The following is a 26,891-nucleotide window of genomic DNA, read 5'->3' on the forward strand; positions in this document are numbered from 1 at the left end:
GGGAGGGCTGCAGCCGCCCCCCCCCCACCTCAGCGCCGGCTGAGCAGCCTCGCACGGGCCCTCGAGCGCCCCGGGCTCCCCCGCCAGCCGCATTTCAGGGCAGTAGCAAGGGAAACGGCAGTGCTGCAACGGTGCTGCCCGCCTGCGTGGCAGCAAGCTTGGCAGGAACCAGGCGGAGGTTGCCCTGTCATTCCCTACAGCGCGCTCCTCTGCTGTGTGTGCAGGTACAAGCGAGTCTACAAGGTACACCAGGATATCTGCTACAAGGAGAGCTGTGAGAGCACCGGTTCCAAGAAGACAACCAGCAGGTACAGCCAGCAACAGTGCTCCGAGCGCACCGGTCTCCCTCTAAGCCAGCGTCAGGCTTGCCGGAGCGCTTGCCTTGCCCGGAGCCGTCCTGCCCGCTCTGGGGTGCTCTGACGGTTCCTCCTTCCTTCTCTTCCAGAAAACAAAGCAACAGTCACACACTGAAGAAGCCATAGAGTAAGTATCCACTCCAGGCCCTTTGCAGACGCAGGTTGGGGCAGCTCCTGCCCAGGGTGGCCAAGCCCCGGGCTGCCTGGGCCCCTCGGATGGAGCTGGGCAAGCAGGGCGGAGGCCGCAGCGGAGGCCAGGCCCATGCCGCCGGCTGTCCGGCCGCTGCGCTGCTCAGGCTCGTGCACGCGGGTGAGGGATCCCCGTTCTGGCGAGGAGAGCAGGGGATGGGGCTCTATTTGCCTGCAGCCCCGTGGCCAAGATATTCCTGTACGGAAAAGGCCTGGGCTCTGGCTCTCCCACACAAGACAAAGGCTAAAGCCTCGGAGACAGCAGGACTCCTCGTCCCAGCCCGAGACAGGCACGCGGGGAGGAAAGGGGCAGCTCCAGGGCTTTCGGGGGAACCGCTGCGCACGGGCTGCTGCCAGCTCCTTCTCCTCCCGCTCCTCCGCAGGGCTCAAGGCAGTAGGAGCTTCGTCTTTCCACATCTAAAGGCTTTCGAAACACCAGGAAGATCAGCTCTGCTCACCGGGTCGACCACCGCGGGGGAACCTTCCTACCCGGCGCCAGACCTCCCTCTCCCCCAGCCCGGCAGGGAGGCGCAGGCAGACCGGCGTGCCGAGCAGCCGCTTCCTTCCCTCCGCCTGGACCAGCAGTGCCTTCGCTCCGGCTTGCCTCGGCCCGGCCGCCTCTCTGCCCCGCGCGGAGCTGAGCGCCGGCGCAGCACGGCAGCCAGCTGGCTGCCCCGCGAGGCGGCTGGGTCCCACTGGGCCCCGGCGGCCGCCCCGGGCGCCTCACCGGCTCCCGGCTCCGCTCAGGCACTTAGGGGGCTGGACCCAGCTCCCCGCCACCAGCATCTGCACCAACCTGTTTCGTAATCCAAGGTTATAAGTTACCTATAACCCCCAAATAAAACAGTTTAATGCAGACCAAAAAGCCTTAGCCACGACCTGAAACTTGGCCATGCCCCCCCCCCCCCCCGCAAGCTGCCTTCCCGGTGTCCCCACGGGGGCCGAGAAGCCACCGCGGCGCTGCCGGCAGAGCACACGCAGGGCCACGGCAGCCGCCCCGCTGGCCCCCGCGGAGCAGGCAAGGAAAAAGTTTAGCTTAGAAACGTTCCTAGTTTTCGCGAGTTTGTATGACCACACTAGTTAAACCATAGATGTGTGTATTAACATACACGGTGTATATGCTAAATTAATACATACCAGAGATATATCGTAGTCATGGTATAGAGTGTTATTTCCTGAGCAGGGCGGAGGGGCGCGTCCGGCGCGAAGCTGCCCACGGCGCGAGGCCGGCCTCCCTTCCCGCCCCCAGCTAGCGTCGCAGGGCCCTCTGACAAATACAGTCCTGTAGCCAAGAGGATAATATCGGAGTGGAACGGACCCAGGCGTTTTCCCACTCCTGGCAGGCGTCCTTCCCCGGCCGGGAGCCGCGCGGGCCGGCACGGGAGGAGGAATCCCGGCAGCAGCCCCGCTGTGGAGAAGGAGGAGGAGGAGGATGCGCTGGGGAGGCTCGGCCAGCTGGAAAGGGTGAGGCTGCCTCCCCTCGCTGGCTCCGGCCGCGCTCCCCGCCGGGGCCGGCCCCGCCATCCCAGAGGAGGCATGCGGATTCGGAGCCATGGCATGCCCGAGCCGCCTTCCCGTCTCACCGGGGGGCAGCAAGGTGAGCGCAGGAGGACTGGCCTCCCGCTACCCTTCCCGCGGCCACGGGCAAGGGGTAGCGCTTGCCTGAAAGAGCAGTGCAAGGGGGAAGATAAAAAACAAAAAAAGCCTGTATCAGCCGGGAGGGAGGGAGGGGCGTTTGGGCCGGATCCTCCTTATTTTGCCGGTCGGAAAGCGTTTGCCCCTGGCTCGTCCCGCCAGGCTGGCTGCAGGGGAGCCCAAGCCAGCAGAGCTGCCACCGGCTTCTCCGGGCGGCCGAGGGGAAGAGCAGCTCACCGGCACCGTCCTGGTTGGCAGCACCGCCGGCTCAGCACCGCTGCCGGCCGGGGTACGGCGGCCTGTGTTTCTCCCACGCCCGATCCAGCGCAGCATGTACCGCAGCCGACAGGCTTTCACTGCGTCTTTGAAATAAATTAGTTGTTCTGTTTTAAATAAAAAACACTTTATAGAAACTGGGTATTTTCTTAAAGCAGCTGGTGGGTGAGGAGGAAAGTGGGTCAGTCAAGCAGCAACAGCACTGGGTTCACCGCCCCGCTCCAGCCCCTCGAGGGCTGAACCCTGCTGCCAGCCAGGCGCTTTCCTCTGCCGGCTCCGGCCCCAGCTCCTACAAGTCCCCGTGTCCCTGCAGCCCCCCCGCTTGTGCCCCCATCGTCACCACCACCGCCGTCAGCATCCCACCCCTCCCCTGGCAACGGGAGGCACCAGCCGTACAGGGCCTGAGATTTATTGCTGGGCGCTGGGCGCAGACCCCCGTGGGCAGCAGGATGGGACCGGGCCCCCCCAGCCCTGTGCAGCCCCCGGGGCTCTGGCTCGCGTTCGGTGGAGGCCCAGCGCGCCCGCGAGTGCCAGCGTGACTGGGGAGCACCGCGGTGCAGCAGACCTCTGGGAGGCCACCTGGAGCATCAACTCCTCGTGCCTCTGCTGTCCGAGTTGTTGTCTCCCTCTGCATACAGTGCATCCCTGTCTTCCTCCTCATCCTCTTCCTCCTCTTCATCATCATCATCCTCTTCCTCCTCTTCATCATCATCATCCTCTTCTTCCTCCTCCTCCTCTCGAGCCAGCAGTTTCTTGAAGACCTCGTACTCCTCCGGCGTGGAGCGGGCCAGGCTGGCCAGGAAGTCTTCTTCTGGGAGGTGAAGGATCGCCTTCAGCTTGGGGTTGCTGATCTGGGTCTGGCCTTTGTGCGGGGTCTGGTAGAGCCCCAGGCGCTCCAAGAAGACGTGCCGGCTCCTGAGCTCAGCGAAGGGCGTTCCGAAGAGGCGGGCCTTCACCATGGCCTTCTGCTGGACTCCCATCCTGAAGTACGCGTACTGCGGGCAGAACACGGCGCTCTCGCAGGGCGAAGCGGATCTGTCCGTCCCCCCTCCCCGGCCCAGAGATGCCCACGCGCGGCCACGGACCCGGCGGCTCCGAGTCCCGGCAGCCGGGCTCAGGGGCGGCCCGTAGGCATCCGCCAGGCCGGCCAGGCGCAGGGCCCGCGGCGTGGGCGCCCGGCGGGGCCCGCTCACCTGGAAGTGGAGCTGGAGGTGGTGCGGCTCCCGCAGCAGCACGCCGGGGCAGGTGTGCAGCACCTCCGTCAGCTGCTCCGCCGTGAAGAGGCACCGCTCCCGCAGCAGCCGCACCACCGCCTCCATCTGCTTCCTGCGCAGGCTGAAGAGCTGCGGGCAGCGGCCCAGCACCCGCGGCAGCTGACCTGCGGGGAGGGGGCAGCACGCCAGGGCATGGGCGCCGCGGCCCGCGGGCCGCAGCCGGGCGCCCCCGGGGCCGGGCCGCGCCGCCCGTACCTTGGCCGAGCCCCAGGCGCCGCAGGTAGCCGGCGCGGGCCTCCAGCTGCCCCGCCGTGAGCCGCAGCAGGTCCGGGCAGCCCTCCAGCGCCCGCAGCGCCGCCTCGGCGCTGAGGCCCAGCAGCAGCAGCTGCGCCGCCGCCCGCAGCCGCCGCTGGGGGTCGCGGCCCGGCGGCGCGGCCCGGAGCCGCAGCGCCTGCGCCTCGCTGAAGCCCAGGGCCAGCAGCGGGGCCAGCTCGGCGCCGCCCGCCGCCCCGCTGCCGCTGCCGGAGCCGGAGCCGGAGCCGGAGCCGGAGCCGGAGCCGGAGCCGGAGCCGGAGCCGCGGCAGGGCCAGAGCCCGAGGCCGGCGGCGGCGGCGAGCGGAGGCGCCCAGCTCGGCCCGGCCCGCGCCCAGCGGCAGCCGCGCAGCAGCCGCGCCGCCATGGCCCGCGCGGGGAGGAGCCTCGCGGCGCCGCCGGGCCCCGCCGCCCGCCCGCCCCGCCCCGGCAGCGCCGCGCTGGCTGGTCGGGCCGCGGCCCTGCCCCGGCTGGGAGCGGCGCGGCCGGGGCCCGCAGGCAGGCGGGGGGCGCAGGGAGGGAGGAGCGCTGACTGCCCCCCCGCGCTGTCCCCCCATGCAAAGCGCTGCCGTCGAGGCCTGCGCTCTCCCACACGCGCCTCTTCCCCCAAATTGTGGTCCAGGCCCTGCTGCAGGACTCAATGAAGAGCTCAGTTCCCATCCTCTTTCGCGCTACCCCCCCGCAGCTTTCCTGCACCCTTCGCCAGCCCCCTCGCTGCCTCCCCTCGCCCTGGTCACCAGGAACTTGCAGCCCTGCTGCAGCTGTTAAATCAGGGGGGGATTTCAAGCTGCTTATTTGATCTGTGAAGAAACAGACCAAAGAGCAAGCCCTCAAAAGCCCTTGCGCTGGGTTCAGCAGGCCCCTTTGGGTGAGGAAGGCTTTCCCCAATTAAATGAGATATTTAAAATAAAATGCACAGAGCCAGTTGCCATGTCCACTGCTATTAAACCACATTTAAGAAACACATAACCTTTCCAACTCTTCAGAAGAGCATATGGCATCAGGGACCTGGAAGCAGCACTCAGTCCTACCTCAGTGCCAAGATTAAGCTCCAGAATACGTTTTTTTCCTGAATGCAAGCAGTTAAGTGTTCACGTGTAGCTAATGGGAAGACAAAAGCTGGATTCAGAGTTGCTCTTTTAATATTTTAGGTGGCATTAAGAGATGTGATTATTTTTAGCCAACAAAGTCCTTTTGTTCCTCCTCCTAGATTCTGTATCTCACTACAAAAGTAGATAGGAGAAGTGATTTTATTACCTATATGTCAATATTTTGAATGGGTCAAACACAGTGCTCTTTGTTGAATCTAAGTTTTCTTTCCAATATCTTTGTCCTGTCAAAATCAAAGAATATTTTCCTGCAGTTCCTTTGAGGACCAAGAGAGGACTTGGACAAAAAAGAGAGAGGGGGAAAAAAACACATCATGACATGCTGTATCTGTTTTTGTGGTAACAGCAAAAATGTTGTGCACACAAAGTCCAAACACTACCCAAATGGCAGGCAACAAACAAGACTAAGATGTTTATTCATTCACTTGGAGGAAAGAGGGAAACAGTATGTATAAAAGTAAAAACTGCCATTAAAAATATAATCTGAATTCTGAACGATTGGAAACAAGGCATTAAAATCCTTCGCTTAGAGCTTTAAAACACATCCTATATAAATATATATTAGCCAGAAGCTTTTCTTAAGGAATCATGTAAAAGCATAGCAGTTCAAGACTGCCCTGCCTAACACTAGGTGCAGAACATCAGAGACGTCAGTGGAGATTTCCTGCTCCCTCCTTGCTTGCATGCAAATACCAGCGTGTACCTTGACCTCTCCAAATTTACAGCACTAGCAGCATTAGTAATTTGCCCAGGACAAGAAACACTGTTCTCCAACAACCCCATCGCTGCTTGGGGCTCGACAACCAACTTCCCGCTGACTGAACAAGTGCACTGAAATGATCCCTTCAGGATGTCTCTGTTCCCTCGGAGCGCTGAGGGGCTCCTCAGGGAAGCAAAAGGAACCAGGCCAGATCCTGGACTGTGATGGACATCAGAAGACTAGTTTAATAAAAGATAAAGATGGTCAGAACTTGCTACTGAATCCTCAGTTCCCTGGGTCTTTTGCTACAGTCAAAATAACGCATGCAATTAGCATTCAAGACTGCATTTGCCAATTTCTTTATGAGGATTAACAGCAAGTATGCTTTGTGCACATCTAATTATCTTTTCTGGGGAAGAACAGAAACGATTGGGCTAAGATCAACTGCTTCTGCATACCACAGTCTAGAAAAAAAATCAGCTTGATTTCAAAGGTTGTCCCACGAGACTGTAGAAAATGGTTCAAATCACAAGCCTCTCTTACAGTGTTCCTGCACTCAGTACTTCTCAAAATCTCCCATTCTCTACAAAAGAGAAGTGCTTAAAATTATTTTCTGTTTGTTCTTGAGCGACAGTATGTGTGCTATGGTAAGCGAGCTGTCGTTCCACAGGAAGGGGCTTCTACTGCAGAGAAAGACTGCAGCGATGCCCAAGACCTGAGCCCCAGCACTCCGAAGCAGCGGCTGCTCCTCGCAGGCGGGGATCTGTATGCTCACGGTCGGAGTTGTTCACGCGTGGCTCACCCTCCACACGAGCCGGGAGGGGGTGGCTGTCTCTGCGAGTGCACTCACCAGAACCATTTCTGAATCCACTGCTTTCTAGGGAGGAAGAGAAGCAGTACAGTAGCATTTAGGGATGAACTACAAGTCCCACTGGTCGATGGGCGTAACTTCAAACTAAGCACATTTAGATATCAGAAGATGACTTTTACTTTGCATTCAGTCAGGAAACTGCTATAATTTCACATCTCCGTAAGTGCTACGAGCTCAGTTTAAAGCTGATCTGGTTGGAATATTAGCCAAATGATCGAAAATTGCAGTTCTAGGAGGTTTCCCTTAGCCTAGGCTGTCAATTCCAAACAGCTGCAATTTCACTCACATGCTAACAGGACACACAATCTGCCCAACTCATAGCTGAATCATCAGAGAGATTGCTGCAGGACGTAGGATGGCTCTCCTCCCACCTCCTGAAAGCAACGTGCTAATGAGAAGTTATCTTGCTAATCACAGTCAAGCCTTTTCATAGAAATCCTTCTTCTGTGCCTGGTAGGGCCTGGGTGGAGGGAGAAAGCCTCTGGAACAGTGTCTCACCTGCCTCAGCAGAGATGTATACTTCTTCCCAAGTATAATTACCCAGGTTCACAGGCTGCTTCAGCCAAGGATCCTCCACTAACTTGTGGAGAGTTGTGCGTTGCTCTGGAACGGGATGCAAAAGCCCAGCAATCAGGCTCATGAGACCTGAGGAGAGGCAGCAGTAAGAGGGAAGGGTTCAATCTATATATTAGGTATGCTGGGAATGCAAGACACCATTTTAGATTCAAACAATTCAGATTTTAGTTACAAATTCTCCCCATTAATCCCTTGTGCAGCATTGTTCTATTGCACTGTTTTATTCAAATATATCTACATGTGCTTAGCTCTGGGAATGATCTGAGATTTCCAGGTTGTAAAAAGAGCAAACTGAGAGCAAAGTTAGGACACGAGGGGAGACAGACATAGAAAGAAATGCCAGGGAGGCAACCTAACTCACTGTTTCCAAGCCTGGTTTTGCCTTACAGTCATCCCATGTTTGATCTGTGATTAAAGGTGCACTTAACATTCATGGCAAGCTTCAAGAATTTACCAGTTAGTTGGAGCACCACAGAAACCTTATAAACCCAAGGCTCTTAGGACCACAGAGAGAGAATTTACTGATGAAGACTTCATTAGCCTGACATGTGATTAGTCTTCTATACCTCCAACGGAAAGCAAGACCAACCATGTTTTTCCTGGGAGATCAAGCCATACAGTTCATTCAGAAGTTATAAACATTAACAAATTATCATCACACACAAAAGTAACATACTATTTGTGGGCAATTAGTTCAAGTAAGATGAAACTGGATTAGAATTATGCAAGTGCTATTACAGATCTTAAAGTTATCTACTAGACTGAACCTTCCCATCAGACATTATTTGCTCTGCTTTACTCAGATGTAAACCTCACTGAACTTCAACAAGTTGATAGCTCAATTCATCATAACAAATGGAAGATCTGGAATTTGAAACATTAAAACATATACCAGATAGCTATATTAATTGTATGCATAAAGAACTGCAAAGCTTGTCTCAAAAGGATATCTTTGCCTCAGGGAACAGCTTTTTAAATCATTGCAGAGCACATTTGAAACAGTTTATCCAGTTTTCCCCTCTTTCTGCTCGTACTTTCCTGAGAGATCTGCCCCTTTAGAAAAGCAAATGCGAAGAATTCACCTTCTGACACAACCCGAGGCGGATTCAGGACAGCTGCCATGGCCTCCTCCAGTTCACAGAAGGGATTCTCTCCAAATATTAGGGTATAAAGGGTGACACCAAGTGACCACATCTCCAGCTCGGGTCCTTGGTACCTATGTAGAGATGCACAAGCTCACATAAATTCAGGCTGCAAATATACAATTGTGTGCTAAAGAACGTAAAAAGAAAAATACCAAAAACCCTTGTTGCTAACCCTTGCTTGTTTCCAGTTTTTAACATAGGAAGTTTATGAGAATTCTAATAAGGCTCTTGCATGTTTCTGAGAAGAAGTCTGTATTATGTTTCTCCATGAAAGAAAAATAACCAAAGAATGGTCAACCAATTTCAGCTGATGAGTATGTACAATATACATCTAGACTTCTTTAGTCAAATGGAGAACCATTTATCTATATGCATAGCTGGTGAAAAGAGGACTTAAGTCTCCTTCTTTTTGATCATAAGCTGAAACTCTCTTTTAAATATTTGAATGGAAGATTAGACATTTCAGGGGACTTCTGTTTGCCCTCCCTCTCCAAACAAAAGTTATTTTGAAATAAATATTAACTATTGAGATTCCATCTAGTTCCCAGCAGTGGTTTCCTCTCCTCCTTAACTTTTCTCACTGTTAAGAAGAGCTGCCTGGAGGACCCATGAAAACAGCTGTGAAAGGAGGGAAAGATAACATACTTGCACATGCAATTAATATTTACCATCCTGGGATGGTAAAGCTTCCCTCCAAGAGTGGGTATGAGGCTGCCAGCCTCCAGGTAGAGAAGAGAACATTCAAGGAGGACAGAATAGGGAAAAGACAGCTGAGACTTGGGCAGCACATCCAAGATAGCAGCAAAACAAGCTGCAACGAAAGAATCCTGGATTTTAGAGGAGCACAAAAATCAAAGAGGAGATGAACAATGATCAAACTGCAAAATTTCGCACAGGGAAGCAAGCAGAAAGACGGGAGCAGAACAGATGACAGTGGGAGAAGAGAAATAGGATAGACCATCTTTTTCCAGAAATACGAAACACATACAGCAATACTTGCTTATACCACCTCTCTAAAACAGCATCTACTAGTAGAGACAAATCAGTGTGTTCATACACAGGTATGAAGGGAAGGTTATCAAGCTGATGTGCTTATAGTGAAAGATTAAGGAGGAAAGGACACATTCAAGTCACAATACAGCTTGTCTAGGCTACTCTACCAGGCTGAAAATGAAAATCATAAGCTTGCTCTTGCACTCATCCATGTAGTAGGACAGACATTAGTACAAGGCTTTGCACAGTATGGAAGCCTGTCAACAGACTCAGTCAGAAACAACTGTTTGTATTCAAGGCTTTACAGGTAATTTCTGTCACTGCAGTGCCCTAAATCTCACTGCAGTTTTCTGTGGTGTGGTTAGATACTCTAACAGACGACCAACATCAAAGCATTCCAGCCCTGCACACACACATTTTTGATGACAAGGGACACAAGGATGACTTTTCAGAGGGTGACATACGGTTTGCCAGATAGCACTTCCGGTGAGCAGTATTCAATTGTCCCACAGAAGGTATAAAACAATTTGCCAGGTTCCAGGTAGGCAGCTGAACCAAAGTCCACCAACTTAATTGTGAAGTCTTCAGCAATGACAATGTTTTCATCCTTGATATCTCTGTGAAGGATGTTTCTACAGTGGAGATACCCCACAGCTGATACAAGCTGAAAGAGGAGGAAAGAATTAGGTTTTAGCACGCAGAGCTATCCTTCTGGACAATCTATGCGCTAACAGAATTCCAATAGCCACATTTTGGGTTAACACTGTATAAACAAGATATAGATCCTAATTTTGGTAACTGCATACAAACTCTGGAATGGCTGTCAGCATTGCTGCAATACGTATTAATTACAATGCCCTTGAGCTTGGAAAAGCCTTCATCTCACAAATGTGTAGGATGATGGCGTGCTGTAGTCACAATGTACTTATTGTTTTGGTAAGAAGCATCCGTGCTTACTGTTACAATCCTGCAGGTTACTTTATTTTTATCCCAGCTTTTTTTGGAGGTTCCTTTGATTTTTCCAGAAGGCTATTACTGTATTCCTCCAATACTGCAGGATGACAAAGCATTTAAGAGTGAGGTTTCATAAAAACATTATACTCCTCCTGAATCCCATTCTTCTTTCTGCACGATTCATGCTATAATGCCATAATTAAGAATACCATCACAATTATGTCACCTTGGAAACAATCTTGATCCCTACCACAATACATCTCAGCAAGAAAAGCAGATAGTTAAGGGAGAAAAGTTTCTATTTATAATACAAAGCTCCCTCTGCAGAGACATACTGTAGAGGTATGAAGTAACAAAGAACCCCTATAAACTCAAGGCTGGTTTAAGAAAAGGGCACAGTAACCCATCAGAAGTATTATAGAGGGACCATAGACTGCTGTCTGTGAACGCACACTGCACAAGAACATGCAGACACAGAGAAGATGCAGCACTTAAGCTGTCAGCAGTGTCACAAGTGAGGGAGTACAGGTAATTCTTGCATACTTTTCCTTAGAATGATGCATTTACCCCAAAACACATTGGGGGGAACTACATGGGGACTGCTGTTGCAAACTGCTATGCAATGAACGAATCACAGTTGGGTTCTCAGGCAGGCTCCTGACTCATAGCAAATTGCTTGAGTTATTTTGCATTATCCCACTTTCAGATCCCACATAACTCCTTGATTTTAAATTCCTTCAGAAGAGGAGAGGCCTTTACTCCTGCAATGAATCTAAAACAAGCATCGATCTAAGTGAAAATGTGACTTTTAGTGAAGCTTGGGGCAACTTCTGTGAGCCTTCCTTCTCTTCCCCAACAGTGAAGTAGATGCAGCTGCCACGCAAATGGGCACCTCAGTGACTGGGGCTGCATGCTGCCACAGGCACTGCCAAGAAGTGATGGCTTTGTAGGAAATCCCCACCTGAAGTAAGACCCTGTAAAGGTTTCTGTGTTACAGGTTTCTAAGTAAACCTTAGAAAGGTTTTGTAGGCAGCATTTCAGTTTACAGAATCAGCCCCACAGACCATTGAAGAAAAGTTTTGCAGTTATTGAGCACAACCCTGGGAATACATCAGTGCCTAGTGATCAGCCAGTAATTCTTTTGAGTGAAATAGGGTCCCAGTTCTTATATTAATGAAATTTTCCCTGCATGTAGCAAATGTACCTTGCCAGCTCTCACCTGTCTGAACAGATAGCTTGCTAATGGTTCATCCAAGTCAGGCTGATTATCAATGAATGTAAAGAGATCCAGACCAGATCCATGCTTCTCCATCACCAGCTGGAAGAACTGTTCATTTTCAAATACATCCAGTACCTATAAATAACAGACTCTTTTTACCACGTGCTTCAACCTCGAACTGCTTTTACAAACATTGCTTCCCTCTTGGGAGACTTAGTCAAAGTATATCATAATCTTTGAAGTCTCATTTCACTGAGCACAAATATTTCTTGAAGACAGCACAGAATTAAAATTGAAAGCAGAATTAAAACCAAGAGGAATTATTTTTCTGCAAAAAAGCAGAGAACAGAAATCAAGACATATATCCAAATTATTTACTGAACTACTAAATGTTCAGACATGACAGCATACTTTCACTGCCAAGGTATGCATCCTATCATCTTGAAATAATGCATGGGCTTTTTTTCTGCTAGATCCACACTGTCAGATCTGTGTTTACATCAAATGCTTTAGGCAAAAGTCCTTGGAAGCAAGTGATAATGCACTGCAACATCCCCTCCAAAACAAGTTTCTTCAGTTCCTCGAAAGGTAGATGTAATGCAAGACACTTCTTCACTCCTGAAGAGGAGCACGAGACACTAAGCATTCAAAGGAACCATCTGATATGGTTCAAACTGCATTTGCTCTGACTTACTGTACCTTAATGATGCTGGGGTGCTGCACCTTCGACAGGATTGCAATCTCTTGAGTAACTCTCCCTAGATCAGGATCATCTACCCAGCAGTCCTCAAACACTCTCTCCTTCCAGATGAACTTCACCACAACCTACACAGAAAACAACATTTAAAGCCATGTTTTTGCAGGCAATATTAAGTATTTGGTAAGTTAATTTCCCACAAAAATGTTAGTGACTGTTATTACTAGAAAGCTAGAAGTAAGTCAATATGCACTGTTTATACTATTTTTAAATGTATGTGAACTAATTGAGTCCTAGAAGCCAAATGCTACACATAAATGGAAGACATCCATCATTCATTTTATTTTTAATTGATGCTCTGGATTCCAAGGACTTTGACAAGCAAGCTCTCTTTTGTCAACTCAGTTACAGCAGTAGTAACCTCTGGAAGAGGTTTACAGTAAAGAGAAATGAGCAGTTAAACATCCATACAGAGAAACACCAGAGCTTGCCTCTCAACACCCAAAATACTTCTGCTGATAAAGAGTAGAGTCCCATAACCTCAACATGACTATTCCACTGTAAAGTAACCACATCCTTAAGTCTCGGCACAAAAAAGACTTTGGAGTTTGTCGTTCTCTTTAGTGCACAAAGATTAAAACGTGTAATTCTGTTAAGTTCAAAGTATACTTCTTTCAGCAGGTTAAATTAGCTACATGGCCAGCCTCATCCTGTACCTGTTGCCTTAAATAACAGCTCATACGTTACACCAGTGTGAGCATTTCACTATCCTGTTTTCATAAGGTTAAAGATTTCAGATTTGTATTCTAAACAGAAGAAAACCCCAAACTACCAAATGGCAGGTTTTAATAGCTTAGTTTTTACATTACATGAATGCTCTAACTTTTCCATTTCAATCCTAAATAATCATTACAATGACATCTAGAAGAAATATTTAACCTCCTGTTGATCTTTCTTGCACCTGGCAGTCCAGACAAAGCCAAAAGATCCTTTGCCGATAAGACTGAGTGTGTCATATTTTCTTGCATATTCTCCCTCACAAGCCTTTAGTCTTTCAAGCTCTTCAGCTCTTCGGGAGTTCTCTAAAAGTGAAGTTGATCTGATGGCCTAGGTACAGATAAAAAATTAGCAAGAGAAGGAAAATGAGCAAACCACAGAATAATGTTTATAAAATGAAGTAAACACTGAAAATAAAATACACATCCACAAGAATAACTACAGAGAGTGATCTTTGCTTTTGATAGCAAGAACTGTATATTGATGTAACCATCACCATACAAGATTACTTAATTCAACAGTGTGATTTCAACAGCTACCAATACTGCTAAATTCAAGAAAAAGGAAAAGAAAACGGAAGAATGTGCACTTTAGATGCTTGCACAAAATTCTCTATGCAAGTAGGAAAATAAAATCATGGATTTTCAGCAAATGAATATATTATTTGATGAATAAAAATGTAGGCTACTTTTGATGCTGTCATTTTTCCAGGTAAGTGTATTCTAAATGGACAGAACTAAAAAGGTGCTTTAAGCCCAGGCAATAAATGTGGCAATTTCTATTTGCTGCACTAACCTAAAATGATCTAGCGTATAAAAGATATTTAACTTCCAATGTGTACAGAACTCTCCGGTAAGAGAGCATTTTAGTTCTTTAGAGCTCTCTTAGAGGACAGAGAGAGGAAACAAGTTTAAGGAACACCCCAGTAAAATCCATTATAAAGAAACACTACAAGCCTTCCTACCAAGACCTGCAATTCTGCATGAGAAATTAAACACAACATAATTTTTTCTTGCTTTGAGTATAGGGTTTTGGGTTGTTTGGCTGACTGATTAGCAAGTTCCTACACAAAACGATGGCATCTGAAGTGCCTGAGAACAGAGTATCTTTATGACAATCACATTATTCCATACTGAGAAGAAACATAACAAATGTCCTGGGAGAATTTGTTTTCAGTAATGAAATGTGGATCTACATTGCTCCATGAAATAGTGAAAACTTCTAATATTTAATCATACAGGTTCATATATACATATGGAAAACAATTTTCCAAAGGAAATCCAACACCACCTTGTTACTCAGCTCTCCGAGGTCTTACAAAAAATATTCCAAACAGCAAGACTTGCCAATTGACTTCAGCTTTTCACTCAGATATCTACTTTAGCTTCCAGATCACTGATTAAAGTGGGGAAAAAAAACCCAAACACAATACATTTCAGTAAAAGGCAGCTTCTCAGAGTATGATATAGTTTGGAACTATCCCTGCTGTACATATCACACATATGATGTCTAAATATGCATGTGTGTGTGTGTGCACACACACGTGTGTATGTACATCTCTGCTAAAGTCATATAACATCCAGCTACATAAAGATTTAGGGCATGCATATTCAAGGAGTCTAGAAGATCACCTTTACCCATTTCAATTAATCAAAGATACTATTTTCCCTCTACAGCTCTGGTAAAAGTACTGTCAGCTTTACATCCCGTTACTAATTAAAAAGCAGGCCTGAGGAGCTCCATGTTCAGGCTTCATGGCATTAGCACATGCACCACTGTTCACCCACACAGCAGCAGTTTTCTGTACACCATGTTGAATGCAGCATCCCAGTAGGCAGCTAAAAAATGCTGTTTCCTATTGTTGACATAAGTCGCTGTGAAAGTTTTTTCAGCCTAGTATTTCCTTTTTTAATACTGTCACATTGTCTGTGTCAGTGTGATTACAATGATTTAAAAATTAATCTCACTACACTGGTGCAAATCTCTGTGGTAGAAGTACTTAAACCACTCTAAGAACAAATTGAAAATTAGGTGCTTTTATTGTTCACATTGGGAAGCTAACTACACTGAACCAAACACACACTCCCAGAAGTGCTACAGAATAGTAATCTGTTGTTTTCATGGCACCACCCACCCCCCCCCCCACTTACACACATTTCTTTGACATACAAACAGGAAAATAAGGAAACAGCAATATTCCCCACCAGCCCATGACATTATTACAATGTGAAAAACTTCACAACCTTAGGTTCAGCTTGACAGCCAAGCAAGAGAAGTGCTCAATTTTATAAAATAGTGCTTTCTTACTTCTCCCAGACTGTGTGCGGAAAGATCTGCTATAGATTGGGCAGAGCTTGCTAGACTGGAGAACAAAAGCTGAGTCTTTGCTGCTGCTTCTTTCTGGCTCTGTAGAAAGTCTTTCACCACCCAGACACAGAAGAGTACAGCAGGGTCCTGCAGTTCTACACGTTTCACTTCAAAGAGTATACCTGTAGAAACAGGCGAGCGAGTTAAAGTGGTGAAACAAAACTTTATTGCTGAATGAGACCACAGACCTTCCATTTTATTTGGGATAAAATCTTGAGCTCTTAACAAAGTGAGTTTCTTCATTTTCTCCATTATTTCCTGGGGGGGGCACCTACTCACTGAGAAAACAGAGGAAGCCTGCAAACGTGCAGTTATTCTAGAGATACTTAGAGGTTACCCCCATCATTTCCCCTTTAATGGGGGGGAAGTGGGGAACTTCAGTTATTCCAGGTGACATAAATTGGGATTTTATACAACCAGCCACTGAATCTCACTGAAGGAATTAAACAAACACATTCCATTACACAATGAAATACAAGTTTTACAGTGTGGTTTAGTTTTTTTGTACAAAAATAGTTATGGGGTTCAAAGCTTTCAATCATGTTTTAAGAATATTTTTCATTATTCTATTTGGATTAATTTTTAAAGTAACTTTGTTTTTTATAACACTTGTTCTTTTATTGCTCTCTGAGTAGACGCCAATGCTGTTTCTCCTCCCAGACGCTAAAGCTTTCTTCCTCCCCACTGTCAGCTTCTAAACCAGAAATGTCTGCCTTCTGCAAAAGAGCGGGTGAAGAAGTGTCCTGTTAAAAGGTTTTGGAAGAGGACAAATAGGTTTAACTTACTTAATTGAGAACCATCTCTGTGATAGCAGTTCCCAAGATAGCTGCCTTCCAGTATCTCCGAGCTCAAAGGATTCAGCCTTCCTTCTTGTTTCACAGGGGTAGATGTTACTTGTACCTGCACATTTTGCTTCATATGCAACTGACAGTCTTCTTCAGGGTTACCTTGACTGTTTGGTGGATTTTTGTTCAGGTTGTCCACTGCAGTCGCTGCAAGAGTTTCAGGCTTCTCAAGAAATGCTTTGGAGGATTCTTCAGAGTTTCCCAAATGCCTTCTGGAGGCCAGCCACCCAGAACCATCTTCTATAGCAGCACTGTTCAATAGCTGCTTTTCCTGCCCAGCTGAAAAAGCACTGTCTTGAACTAGCGTATCGCCTACAGCAGAGTCCACTGCATTAGAGGAGGACACTCCTACAAGAGCTGTAGCAGCGCCTGAACAATTGGCTGAGTTTTCCTTTACACCAATATTCAGATGCAGTTCCTCAAGGCCATAGCAAATGCAGTTCAGCTCAGTGCCTGATTCTTTAACATCTTCAAAGGTTGCGGCAACTCCCAGTGCAGAAGCACTGCAAGCTGTTGTATTTCCTGAACGAACAACATGGATACTATTTCTTTCATTTGTGAGGAAAGATGAAACATCATTTAGCACACAGCTTTCAACTACAATGTGCTCAGGACTGGAATGCTTTGCATCACACGTAAACTTTGTTTTTGACAGCTGCTCTGTAACCACGTGGCTCTGAAAGTCTTGAATGCAGTCAGGTGCTGCCCCAGACCATGGTTCATCTATTGTTGGTGTTCCAAATGAGATACAGGTAACACCTGAAGAAGGTTTGACCAAACTATTGGATGGAGTATCTAACACATCTTCTAGCCTAGAACAAGCAGGAGACCAGGCAACGTTTGCTGAAGAACCTTTTCCTGAAGTATCAGTGAAGTGCTGATGTTTCAGCAGTTGAGAAGGTAACCTAGAGATCTCCTGACAATCTGCTTCGTTGAGGACTTGATGATCAACTTGTAGTTGGTTAGGTGAGCTACTAGTCTCACTGGCATTCCCTTGAAGGGTCACAAATGCACCAGATAGTGGACTATCACTGCTTCTTATTGGCACCTCTCTGTTCTGACCTAAATCCAACTGTCCTGAATCAGATGACATAGGAAAGACCCTTGGAGAAAGCATCTTTAGAGAATTATCTGATCCTGCAGTTTCCACCGTTCTGCATTGTTCCGCTGCTCTGACTGTGTCAGGCCAGCTTTCAGGGGACATCTCACTATGGTGGGCTGACAAACCACCAGCAACAACGCTGTTCTCGCTGCAGGGATTCAAAGTTATCAGTTATAGTATGACAACAAAAGAATGAGAAAAGTCATCTGTATGCCACCCACTCTTCAGGTACTATGTTGACTATTTAAGATCTGCACTGATCCTTTTCTTTACAAACTTAAAAGAAAAAATGCAGAAAGCACTTGGTACAGGCATCCAAAATCATAACAAATTCCAGCTTTACCAAGCAGCTACTCTTGAATGGCACTCTTCCCCTATGGATTACTTCCTTCTCTAACCCAGTTTCTAAATATACTTCACAGTTAATTTACAACAACAAAAAGCCACTACATGTGGCAGGACACTTCTAGTCCTGAGAAGAGAAGATCCCTGTTGTGTTCTCAGCCGTTAGCTCAACCATGTTTCATTGGAGCCCACTGCACAGGGCATTCTACCAACATTTTTATTCATAAAAATAAAGAATAGGAAAACAGTCCAGGCAGCAGAACACTCACTGGGATATGAGAGACATATGCAGAAGAGCACAAGGAAACAATGAGTAAGTATCAGTCTGCTTAAAAAGCAGCAAGAACAGTGCTGTAATAGCTCATATATTTAAAAAGTAGTAAATTTTTCTGAGAGTTAGAACTGTTAAAGCTGGAAAGCTTAAAATTTCATTTAAACTAAACTGCGTGCATCATATAGGTACTTCTGCAGAATTTCTAATCTTGTAACAGGAAAAAGACCTAGAAGGGTGCAATAAAAATGGCTGCACTATAGTAGCATGAGTACTCTGTTTTAATGGGTGACATGACAGTTACACTGACCGTCAAGAGGAATAGTGTTCAGAATTCATTCCAGGTAGCATGACTTGAGGGCAATAGTGGCTGGTGGATACCATGGAAGGAGAGAAACACCCATTGTTTCTGACCTAGTGATGACAGGGCTTAATTACCTTCCCCAGCCTAGGTGAAGCAGTTGTTACCCATTAGGGATTGGACTCCTGTAATTTTACAGTTGTAGACTGTACAGATCTAAACAAAGTCCAAGGCAGGCAAAACTGAACCAGTCTTGCAAATGGCCCTTGGATTCCAAAAAAAATCAAGTGCAGAAGGTTCTCATTAAACCTTCCTACAAATATCACAGAGCTTTACAAAAAAAATTTTGTTGTTATTGCCATTAGTGGGCTTGAGTTTTGGAGGCGAGCACATAGTCCATGAAATGCCTACCTACTAGTAGCTGTGGATGAGACTTCAGGAGAGGAAGGAGTAGGTAAGAAATTGTTCCCACTCTTTTGCTTGGTCTCAGTACTTATTATCTTGTCTTCTCTGTGTCTTCTTTCTAATTTCTGCTCTTCATCTCTTGACAGAAGGCTTGTTGAAGATGAGGCCAAATGGCTGTTTCCTGTACCAAACAAGAAACAAAACCATACCAATTTAGCCTATGTTTATGCATCAGTATATACAGCAGTTGAAAAAAAAATCTGGGAACTGCATTGCTTGTGTCATCCCTAAGACATGGGGTATGAAAGACTTGATTACGGCAACAATATGGCCCAAACATGAGCACTCCACCATAGGAGGAATATCATTAGGTCTGAGAAGTCACGTCAGGTAGTAAACTAAATGTTTCAGGGCTGCTAAGATTTTCTTTCCTACCAAAGCTATTGGATAGGTATTAGCCTCCTGGTTAGCTACTTTGATTGAAGTTCAGAGACCTAAGAAAGGCTGATGGCTATATAGAGACTGGAAATAAAGTTATTATACAAATAGCAGCAGCAGCAAAGGCCAAAACACACATACACTCCCTGTTCCAAATGCTAAGAAATAAAGAGTTTTAAACTGTGTTCACATAACTCACTGAAATTGCAGGACAAAAAAAGCAAACAGTACATAGTCCAAACATTTTAAAAAAAAAAGACTCAGAAGAAGAAAAGGACTTCCTCCTTTCCTCAGTGACAGAAGATCAAAAAGGAAAAACATGAGGCTGCAAGATGTAGTAAAGCAAGAATTGTTATACCTGCAGAAAAAGAGAGTAAGTGAACAAATATAGATTAGAATCTAGAACAATCCTTCCATTTGTAAAGTCTGAGTGCCAACATTTCCTCACTGAAGAAATGAATTACCTCTGGATTACAAAGGTATCACTTCACCAAAGAGTTATTTAAGAATTTGTACACTGTCTACTAACTCTTCCTTGTCCTAGTAGGAAGTGTGCATTGTTTCCAATGCAGCTGTGCATATCTAGGCAAAGAAAGAAGAGAACTGCATAGACGTAAATTGCTTTTACAAAGCACACTCTCATATTCAGAGGCAAATTTCTCTTCTTTGTTCATTTTACCTTTGTTACAGCAGCCAGAGTCAGTCGTACAGCAGGCAGTAACACCCCCAAAGACACCTGCGCTTTCTGTTCCCATGGAGTCGTCAAGGGGAGGTAGTGGCAAGGAGCGGTCATTGCTTCTGTCCATGTTGTTATAGAAACCAGGGATCAGGAATGTAATGTTCTAAAACAGAATGAAACCTTATGAAGCTAAGCTGACTCTCACATGCTGGGGGCAAACGCTAACAATCCGTGTTGGTGGACCTGATGCTTATGGGGAGCCAGGCAAAAACAGTCCACCTCACTGGTGGAGGACATAAAAGCATGCAGCTTGATTTAGGCTGTTTGAAGTTCATTCCAACTCCTTGGCACTGCAAGACTTCGCAATTGCAACAAGACAATTTGTGTATTATCCTACAATTCACTCGCTGAAGAAGTGGAGCATGGACTTTTGTGATGGACAGAATTGAGTATTAAAGGAGACTCTACAACATAATGGTCATTTTAAGGAGACTAAAATTCCTGCCTTACCTTTCCCAACAGTTCTTTCTTCTCATAGCCAAACAGTGTTAAAGCAAAGCTGTCCTTGATGCCATGGATGGTTCCATCTGGCTGGAGAGTAATAATGCCACTGATGGTAGAAAAAACCCTGACTGTAGCAGAGTAATGATAGTCTGTGAAAGAGCCTTCTTTTTCTGTCTGTGGAATGCCATCTTTCTGCACTGCAGCTTTGTCCTCTTCCGGAAGACTAGCTTGCAGCTTTAAACTGAGAGGAAACGTGTTACCTTCTCTGGATCGACCTACAGATCTCTGGATCCTGAGGTTCTAAATGCAAGCAGATAAACAAAAAAACCCTAAACGACCATTTTATTTTTATTTTAGTATTCATAGAAAGTTACATGGGAAAGTTCTCAGGAAAAAAGGATAGAAAGAAGGAGCAGGAAAAGAAAGATGAATGAATCCTGTGAATATCAAAATCAAAGTCTGTTTTTTTAAGGATCTGTAGCCCAGTGTTGAACTCCTGTAAAAGCATCCTGACTCTGAAGACAGGGCAAGTCCATGCTGCAGCCTTTCGGCAAATGAGGCATTAATAAGGCCTCTTTCATATACCTGGCTGTCTTCCCCTCCCTGCCCATGCCATTTGCAAGATCTGCATATTTTTTAAACTTTCACCTTCAGACAAACATAACTGAAATTGGCCAAAGAATTCAAAGAAGCATTAGGGGGCTGACAGAGACAGCATGGTTTCCTAAAGAAGCCAGGCTTCTCATGGAGTGGGAAAAAGTGTCTTTCACAAGGACAGATCCCAAAGAGAGAGGTCAGGGCTTGCTCTCATCCTTAGTTAGAAAGCATCCAGACAGCAGCCATCTAAATAAGCAGCATACTCTTTTTCAGGGGACTTGTGCCTCTCTCTGAAGAGGCTTCCTTTTCTTATATAAGGAGGGAAAACAATGTGCACCTATGGCCCAGGTGGGAAGAGTATGGAAGAGCCTGGCTGGAGCTTATACCATACCTTTGGGATTTTTTTGTCTAGAGGAGGGATCTGCACAGAAGGAATCAGGTCCTTTATGTTGAGCCCAATTACTTCTTCCAACGATGGGTAACCATGGAGATGGGCAAAAAGAAGGTCACATGATGTAATCTCTCCCTTGGGAAGAGAAGTTACAGGACTATTTTAATTTTAGAATTTTAGACGTAATCTAGTCAATCCTCTAAAAACAGTTTCTGCAGGTATCTAATCAAATGGCAGGAGACATCCATGAAGAGAGAGCAGAATTACAAAACTGACTCTGTGAAAGCAGACATAGTATAATGCAATGCTTCTCTGACATTACCATGCAGAGAACCCACCCCTTGTCATAGGGGAGAGGCAGCGGAGTCTAAGATTCCTCACAGAGTTTTTCCTCAGCAAACTGATTCCCTTCACAACAAGAGCATCCCTGCCATAAATAACCCCCTGCCAAACTTCCACTGTTTCCAGTCTAAGACATCCCTGGAGGAAGGACAGTGCATTTTAATGTGACTAGCTGAATATCAAGCTGAGCAGCATGGGAGAAATTTGCACAGGTCCTGTGCATATGATCCCAATTTGGGGCAATACTGTGTACACACTTAATGTTCCTAAGTAATAATGTGTCAATGGAAATTATTAGATGCATCTAATTTGCACAAACTCTGTCACAAACTGTCATTTGATCACTAGAAAAACACTCACGTCAGCCCTGAAGGAAACAAAAGCTGAGAGTCTTTCCACTGGTTCCAGCACAACCACACAACACTGGTTGTCCTTGCTTCTCATGCGCCTCAGCCACACCGAGACAGGGATCTTCTCTTTGAGACGGCCTATAACATCCACCTTTCCATAGGAAATACAGATGCAATCTTAATTTAACACTGTGGTTATGTATCAAGAGTTTCAAACAAGAATAAGATATTGAGCCAAGATCTCTCTCCCTCACTATTAGAAAAACATTGTGTCTTGGCTACTTGCTATTTTTTTTTAATTGGAAGAAACATAGCTTTAATATAGAGATGAAAAGGCTGGCAAATAATTCACCGATCATACACAGCATGTGTATGCTTTTGTTTCCTCCCTCTCAAACCCAGGAAGACTCAAGGCATTTCCTTCAGCATAGTAAATGTTAATCCAATACCTTACATTGAATGAGAAGCACCATTCAGAAACACCTTATTTAAAGGAATCCCAGTAACTTGTGGGGTTCAAAACAGCAGCTAGATCCTTGACCTGAGTATATCTCATGATGCTAATGAATACTCCACATTAGTAAGGTAGTTCTTATTTTCAGCTGCAGAAACAGCAGTTTAATTTATTGTGGGAGAAGATTCTTCTCAGATCAGGTGTTTACTCATCTTATAATCTGCAGTGTTCATATCAAGCCTTTTATCATTTTTGTGTGATCTTGACAGAATGGGTTTATGAATTACACAGCGACTCCATGACAGCCTATAAAATATTTGGAATTGCTGTAGTTTAGAGTCTGTGTCTTCATCAGCTGTTTAATTTTAATTCTGGATTTCACTTATTCAAGCTTGGATTTTTCTTCCCAAACCCAACTGAAGGCTCAGGAAGATCAAGGTTTGAGATGCTGACAATTTGACTACAAAAATAACACTCCAGGAAGAATAGGAGCTCATTTTCCCAATATTTTCTAGTGACAGCTCACAATACCAGCAAAAGAAAGTAATTTTTAGACGCTTCTCACACAGTTCTTTTATAAATAACCCCCATATAGGCAAAATATCAATTCTGCTCTTCTGCATCTAAGAAGTTTTGTCACAGCCATTTGACAGTATTTGATTGATGGGTAACTTTATAACACGTACAATGCAATTTAAGATAACTTTAAGGATATTCTAAAAGATCCAGACAAATGAGAACTTTTCAGTAATAAGTTTTTCCATGTTAAGCAAACTATATAGTTTTTTGTTTGTTTGTTTTATTTTTGTTTTTTAAATCTAGTGTCCTTTAAGCATTCAATTGATCATATCATCACAACTATACATGTTTGACAGCTGGAAGGATCTCACGGGTGCCTCCCAAACCACCTTTTATCCTTTGAGTTCCCATATCTGCACACACAAACAGTCCTACAAATTACTTAATTGCCAAATGCCCATAAAGTCAACTATATCAGGAAATAACATTGAAAATGTCAAAAAAAAGAAAAAAAACAACTACCTCAAACCAAAAAACGTGTGTATGGTGGGGAATATTTGCTGGGACATTTCACATACCACAGTTCCTGAAACCACTGATGTACATCCATCAGCTTCTATGTACTCCTCACCCACAGCTTCCACCACATCTTGACCAGATTTTGATATCAGGTGGGACAGCTTTTGACCAATGAGTTCCTGACTACTGCATCCAAGCAGTTTGCAGGCTTTGTCATTGGCCACTAGAATCTACAAAAGTAGAAAGGAAAAAGAAAAGAAAGAACAAACAAGGAAAAAAAACAGAAAAGCTGCAAGTTTCTTTAATAGATCATCATGCTGTTGCTTTAATGTCTTATAATATCACTTCCTTTCTTGGTGGAAATGGAGAGGTCCTTTTTAATTCTGAAATCTTACCACTCAACTCACTAAAACTTCTTGTTCTAGGACAAACCTTGCCCAAGCCTTTTCTTTGTTAAGGGGGTCTGAGACATTGCTTTCCTTTTAAGCTTCCTGCTTTCTAACTACCTACCCCCTCCAGCCTCTTGTATTGTTTAAATAATTTTATCCACAGAGGCAAAACTACAGAGCTGCACTTTCAAGGAAAACCTGGACTGGTCACAGAATATTACCCAGCCTGAAGATGTGCAAAAATCACACAAATCGACATCCTCGAGCCTATTTACAGACCAAGTCAGGATTATGTGTCTAGCCCCTATCTCTTTACGATGGGAAAGTCTGAACTGTTAGTTCACACCAAAAATGAAAGAATGCTTTAAAGTTCTCAGTATTCAATTTCATACTAATGTTTACTCTCAGGACAAAAACAGAGAAATTCTCTCTTTCCCAGTGCAAAACGCATATTTACTGGGACAGACAGAGATCTCATGTCACTATAATCCCAGTGAAGGTGCTTCCTTGTCCTAAGGCTCAAAATGTTTTCTGCTTTTCTTTTCTTCCCCCATGCCGCATCACAGCGGCATTCTTCTTTGTTCCCTTTCTCTGTTCAAAAAAAGACTCAAGACACAAGTGCTTCTATATTGTCTTGCGTACTTTACTAACTACAACCTACAATGGAAATATGTGCGTTGTCAGTCTTTACAGAATTATTGAGCTTGAGCAGACTATAAAATACCTTCACAACTTGGAAACTGCCTACAAATACAAGCAAGAATAACAAGCTTTTGAGCCTACATGATGTCACATAACCTATACTAGTCATGCATTGCTCTGTTAAGCAGTTAGCACTGCAACAGATACAGCAAGTACCTCTGTCGTGTTGACATCCACTGTGAAGATGGCTTTGTTCGGATTGCGTGCAGTAGTTAAAAGGTGTTGGCTGGATTCCTCCACGATGAGGGCATGCAAAAAGGAACAAGAAGCAGGACTACCAATGGAACTGGAGAGACAGGCAGAATCCCACTGAGCCCAAGAGTTACCAATTTTGCTGGTACAAATGTTATGAGCCGCCAGTGAAGACAAACAGTAAGAGCTCCATTTCTCTCCTGTGAGAAGATAAAGATCAACTACGTAGCTCTAGCAGTCTACTACAGGAGTATTTACAGGCATGAATAAAAAAAAATTGTCAGATGAAACAGCCATCAAGTAATTTCATCTCAAAATATATGCTTCTAGAAAGTACCAAAACCCCAAATCAATTAGACTAAAGATAATAGAAACAATTCTAATAAACATGTCTTTTTAAGTCACAGCCACTGGAACAATTAAACTCAGTTTGTGGGCTAGAAAACATTGCCAACAGGCATAAAATTCAACCAGACTAGTCAATTTTCCTTTCACTTAAGATAACAGAGTTTAAAGGATAGGTTTTGAATTCTCTTAAGTTAAAATTGTAACTGTTATTAAATATAATTACTGTAAGTGTTCAAGCTCTTTTTAAATACTGAGTTAGTCAGAAGCCAGTTAATTAACTATTCACAAGAGCTGACACTGAAATACCTATGCCCACACCAATGTTTTATGTTACACAGTGCCAAGGGACTGTACGAAAATTTTCAGAAGTTCTGCCTGTAGAAAATGTTTCTTCAGGTAGTGGCATCAGCAACCAAATGTCATCACTCCATGCCCAAAAGAGCAAGCAGCCTTCAAGGGTAAGCCGTGCTGGAAGAGGCACTATGAACAAGTCATCACAAGGACACCTCTGCATTTATGCACTGCGTACCGTATGGATATGTTGACCACGATAAAACAGACATCCATTTCTGGACATGTTTGAAACTGAGAAGTTTTTCCCATCCTTAACAGATTCTACAGTACTATGATCGTCGTCACTATTTGGCAGTTTTTCATGTTTGAGAACATACTATTTAGAACACCCAGTGCCCAGCAAGCCCAGGACTGCCTGGTCCAGCAGCAGCCAATAAAGGTTGCCCAGGCATGAGTACCAGTGCAGAGCAAGTGTACAACAGTGTGTCCCCCAAAAACTCTCCTAGCCTGAACAAGACCTTTTTAACAGCTGCTTATTGCCATCACCTCTAGCTTTGGGGGAGGAAAAGGAGGGAGAAAGAAGATCTGAAACTATCTGAAAGGATAAATCATCATCTTCACTGACAACACGTGAACTCATTCAACCCTGCTCACCGGACAGAGATGCTCTACGCCGGCAGAGTTCAGAAAGCTGACTTTTCCTGCTCCTGTTGGCCCAGGGGTAGGACCTACTTAGCTTATCGGAATCAGTCAAGCGATGAAGGGCTGAGCCTGGTGATGGAGGCAAAAAGCCCTCTCCAGAGGGGCTACATGCCTCGGCTGCCATAGTCAAACCCGGGTTGCCATACCGCGCCTAGAAAGCCACCACCTGCAACAGAAACATGCCAAATTCAGTCAGGACTTCAGTCAGGCCCACAGTCATTAACGCTCACAGCATTGGCAGAACATGCCGCCTCACCCCAAACACAGCCCTGTGAGCTAGGGCAAGGCCGCCACTAATTTTTGCAGGGCCGGGTGGGACTTTTGGTCCGTGCTGTTAACATTAACGCGACTGTAATGAACATTAGCACCCGGGATCTATAGCATAAGCTATGGCAGAGAGGACGTCCCCGCCGTACTTCTGGGAGAGCTCCCAAAGCCGCGTTCTCTCCCGCTTTCTGCTTGTGTTTAAAGCAGCAGCGGGTTATTTGGGCAGTATTTCTCGGCATTGATTCAGCAAGCCGCGCACGGCCGCCCTCCCCAGCCCACCCGCGGCGAGGAGCCCGGCCCGGCCCACCCGAGTCCTCCCCGGCCCCTGCACGGGGCAGCCCCGGCCGGACCGGACCGGACCGGACCGGGCCGGGCCGGGCCGCCGCAGCCCCCTCGGAGTAGTTACCACAGAACCGCGGGCGCGAGGAAGCAGGAGGCGGGACTCTCCGGCCGCGCTGTCCAATAAGCAAAGGCGGTGGGCGAGCGGCACGCGGGAGAACCAATCAGACGCCGAGGCGCGGGGCGGCGGGCCGCTCGAACGGGCG

The 26,891-nt window shown here is 46.0% G+C and overlaps 3 protein-coding genes across 9 annotated transcripts in view; 1 reads left to right on the plus strand and 2 right to left on the minus strand.

The window, feature by feature from the left end:
• SNED1 (sushi, nidogen and EGF like domains 1) overlaps positions 1 to 1,697 on the plus strand; it is a 39,937-nt gene extending 38,240 nt beyond the window's left edge. For all 5 annotated transcript variants that reach the window (XM_026109342.2, XM_026109343.2, XM_026109344.2 and 2 more), the window contains 3 exons: positions 225 to 308; positions 446 to 483; positions 929 to 1,697. In XM_026109342.2, the coding sequence (XP_025965127.1) occupies positions 225 to 308; positions 446 to 482 (121 nt within the window). In that variant the 3' untranslated portion in view covers position 483; positions 929 to 1,697. The remainder of the gene's footprint in view (positions 1 to 224; positions 309 to 445; positions 484 to 928) is intronic.
• Positions 1,698 to 2,849: 1,152 nt separating this feature from the next.
• Positions 2,850 to 4,401, minus strand: MTERF4 (mitochondrial transcription termination factor 4). Its single transcript, XM_064517107.1, has 3 exons — positions 3,926 to 4,401; positions 3,650 to 3,834; positions 2,850 to 3,451 (listed from the first exon to the last, which is right to left on the minus strand). Exons 1-3 carry the CDS (start codon positions 4,347 to 4,349, stop codon positions 3,044 to 3,046), a joined length of 1,017 nt encoding a protein of 338 aa, XP_064373177.1. The 5' UTR covers positions 4,350 to 4,401; the 3' UTR covers positions 2,850 to 3,043.
• A 1,075-nt stretch (positions 4,402 to 5,476) lies between these two features.
• PASK (PAS domain containing serine/threonine kinase) lies at positions 5,477 to 26,846 on the minus strand. Of its 3 annotated transcripts, none has more exons than XM_026109382.2 (18): positions 26,753 to 26,846; positions 26,032 to 26,245; positions 24,700 to 24,935; positions 23,512 to 23,682; positions 21,971 to 22,111; positions 21,269 to 21,403; positions 20,287 to 20,580; positions 19,777 to 19,939; positions 18,666 to 18,840; positions 16,176 to 17,485; positions 15,331 to 15,512; positions 13,186 to 13,353; positions 12,249 to 12,374; positions 11,550 to 11,684; positions 9,841 to 10,040; positions 8,321 to 8,454; positions 7,161 to 7,307; positions 5,477 to 6,668 (listed from the first exon to the last, which is right to left on the minus strand). In XM_026109382.2, the coding sequence occupies exons 2-18, from the start codon at positions 26,201 to 26,203 to the stop codon at positions 6,472 to 6,474; spliced, it is 4,086 nt and encodes a 1,361-aa protein (XP_025965167.2). In that variant the 5' UTR covers positions 26,204 to 26,245; positions 26,753 to 26,846; the 3' UTR covers positions 5,477 to 6,471. The 3 variants fall into 3 exon arrangements, with proteins under 3 accessions (XP_025965167.2, XP_025965168.2, XP_064373178.1); XM_026109383.2 differs by lacking the exon at positions 26,753 to 26,846 and adding an exon at positions 26,654 to 26,706; XM_064517108.1 differs by lacking the exon at positions 26,753 to 26,846 and adding an exon at positions 26,336 to 26,642.
• Between the last annotated feature and the right edge of the window lie 45 nt (positions 26,847 to 26,891).

Source organism: Dromaius novaehollandiae, chromosome 9, assembly GCF_036370855.1.
Source record: "Dromaius novaehollandiae isolate bDroNov1 chromosome 9, bDroNov1.hap1, whole genome shotgun sequence".
Taxonomy (NCBI): Eukaryota; Metazoa; Chordata; class Aves; order Casuariiformes; family Dromaiidae; genus Dromaius; species Dromaius novaehollandiae.

Coding starts and splice junctions, on each gene's coding strand:
- MTERF4 (XM_064517107.1), bottom strand. CDS start 4,349: ATGGCGGCGCGGCTGCTGCGCGGCTGCCGCTGGGCGCGGGCCGGGCCG. Junction 3,835..3,925: donor GCGCCTGGGGCTCGGCCAAG/GTACGGGCGGCG, acceptor CCCTCCCCGCAG/GTCAGCTGCCGCGGGTGCTG. Junction 3,452..3,649: donor ACCTCCAGCTCCACTTCCAG/GTGAGCGGGCCC, acceptor TTCTGCCCGCAG/TACGCGTACTTCAGGATGGG.
- PASK (XM_026109382.2), bottom strand. CDS start 26,203: ATGGCAGCCGAGGCATGTAGCCCCTCTGGAGAGGGCTTTTTGCCTCCA. Junction 23,683..24,699: donor TGGATGTCAACACGACAGAG/GTACTTGCTGTA, acceptor CTACTTTTGTAG/ATTCTAGTGGCCAATGACAA. Junction 21,404..21,970: donor TTGTTTCCTTCAGGGCTGAC/GTGAGTGTTTTT, acceptor TCTCTTCCCAAG/GGAGAGATTACATCATGTGA.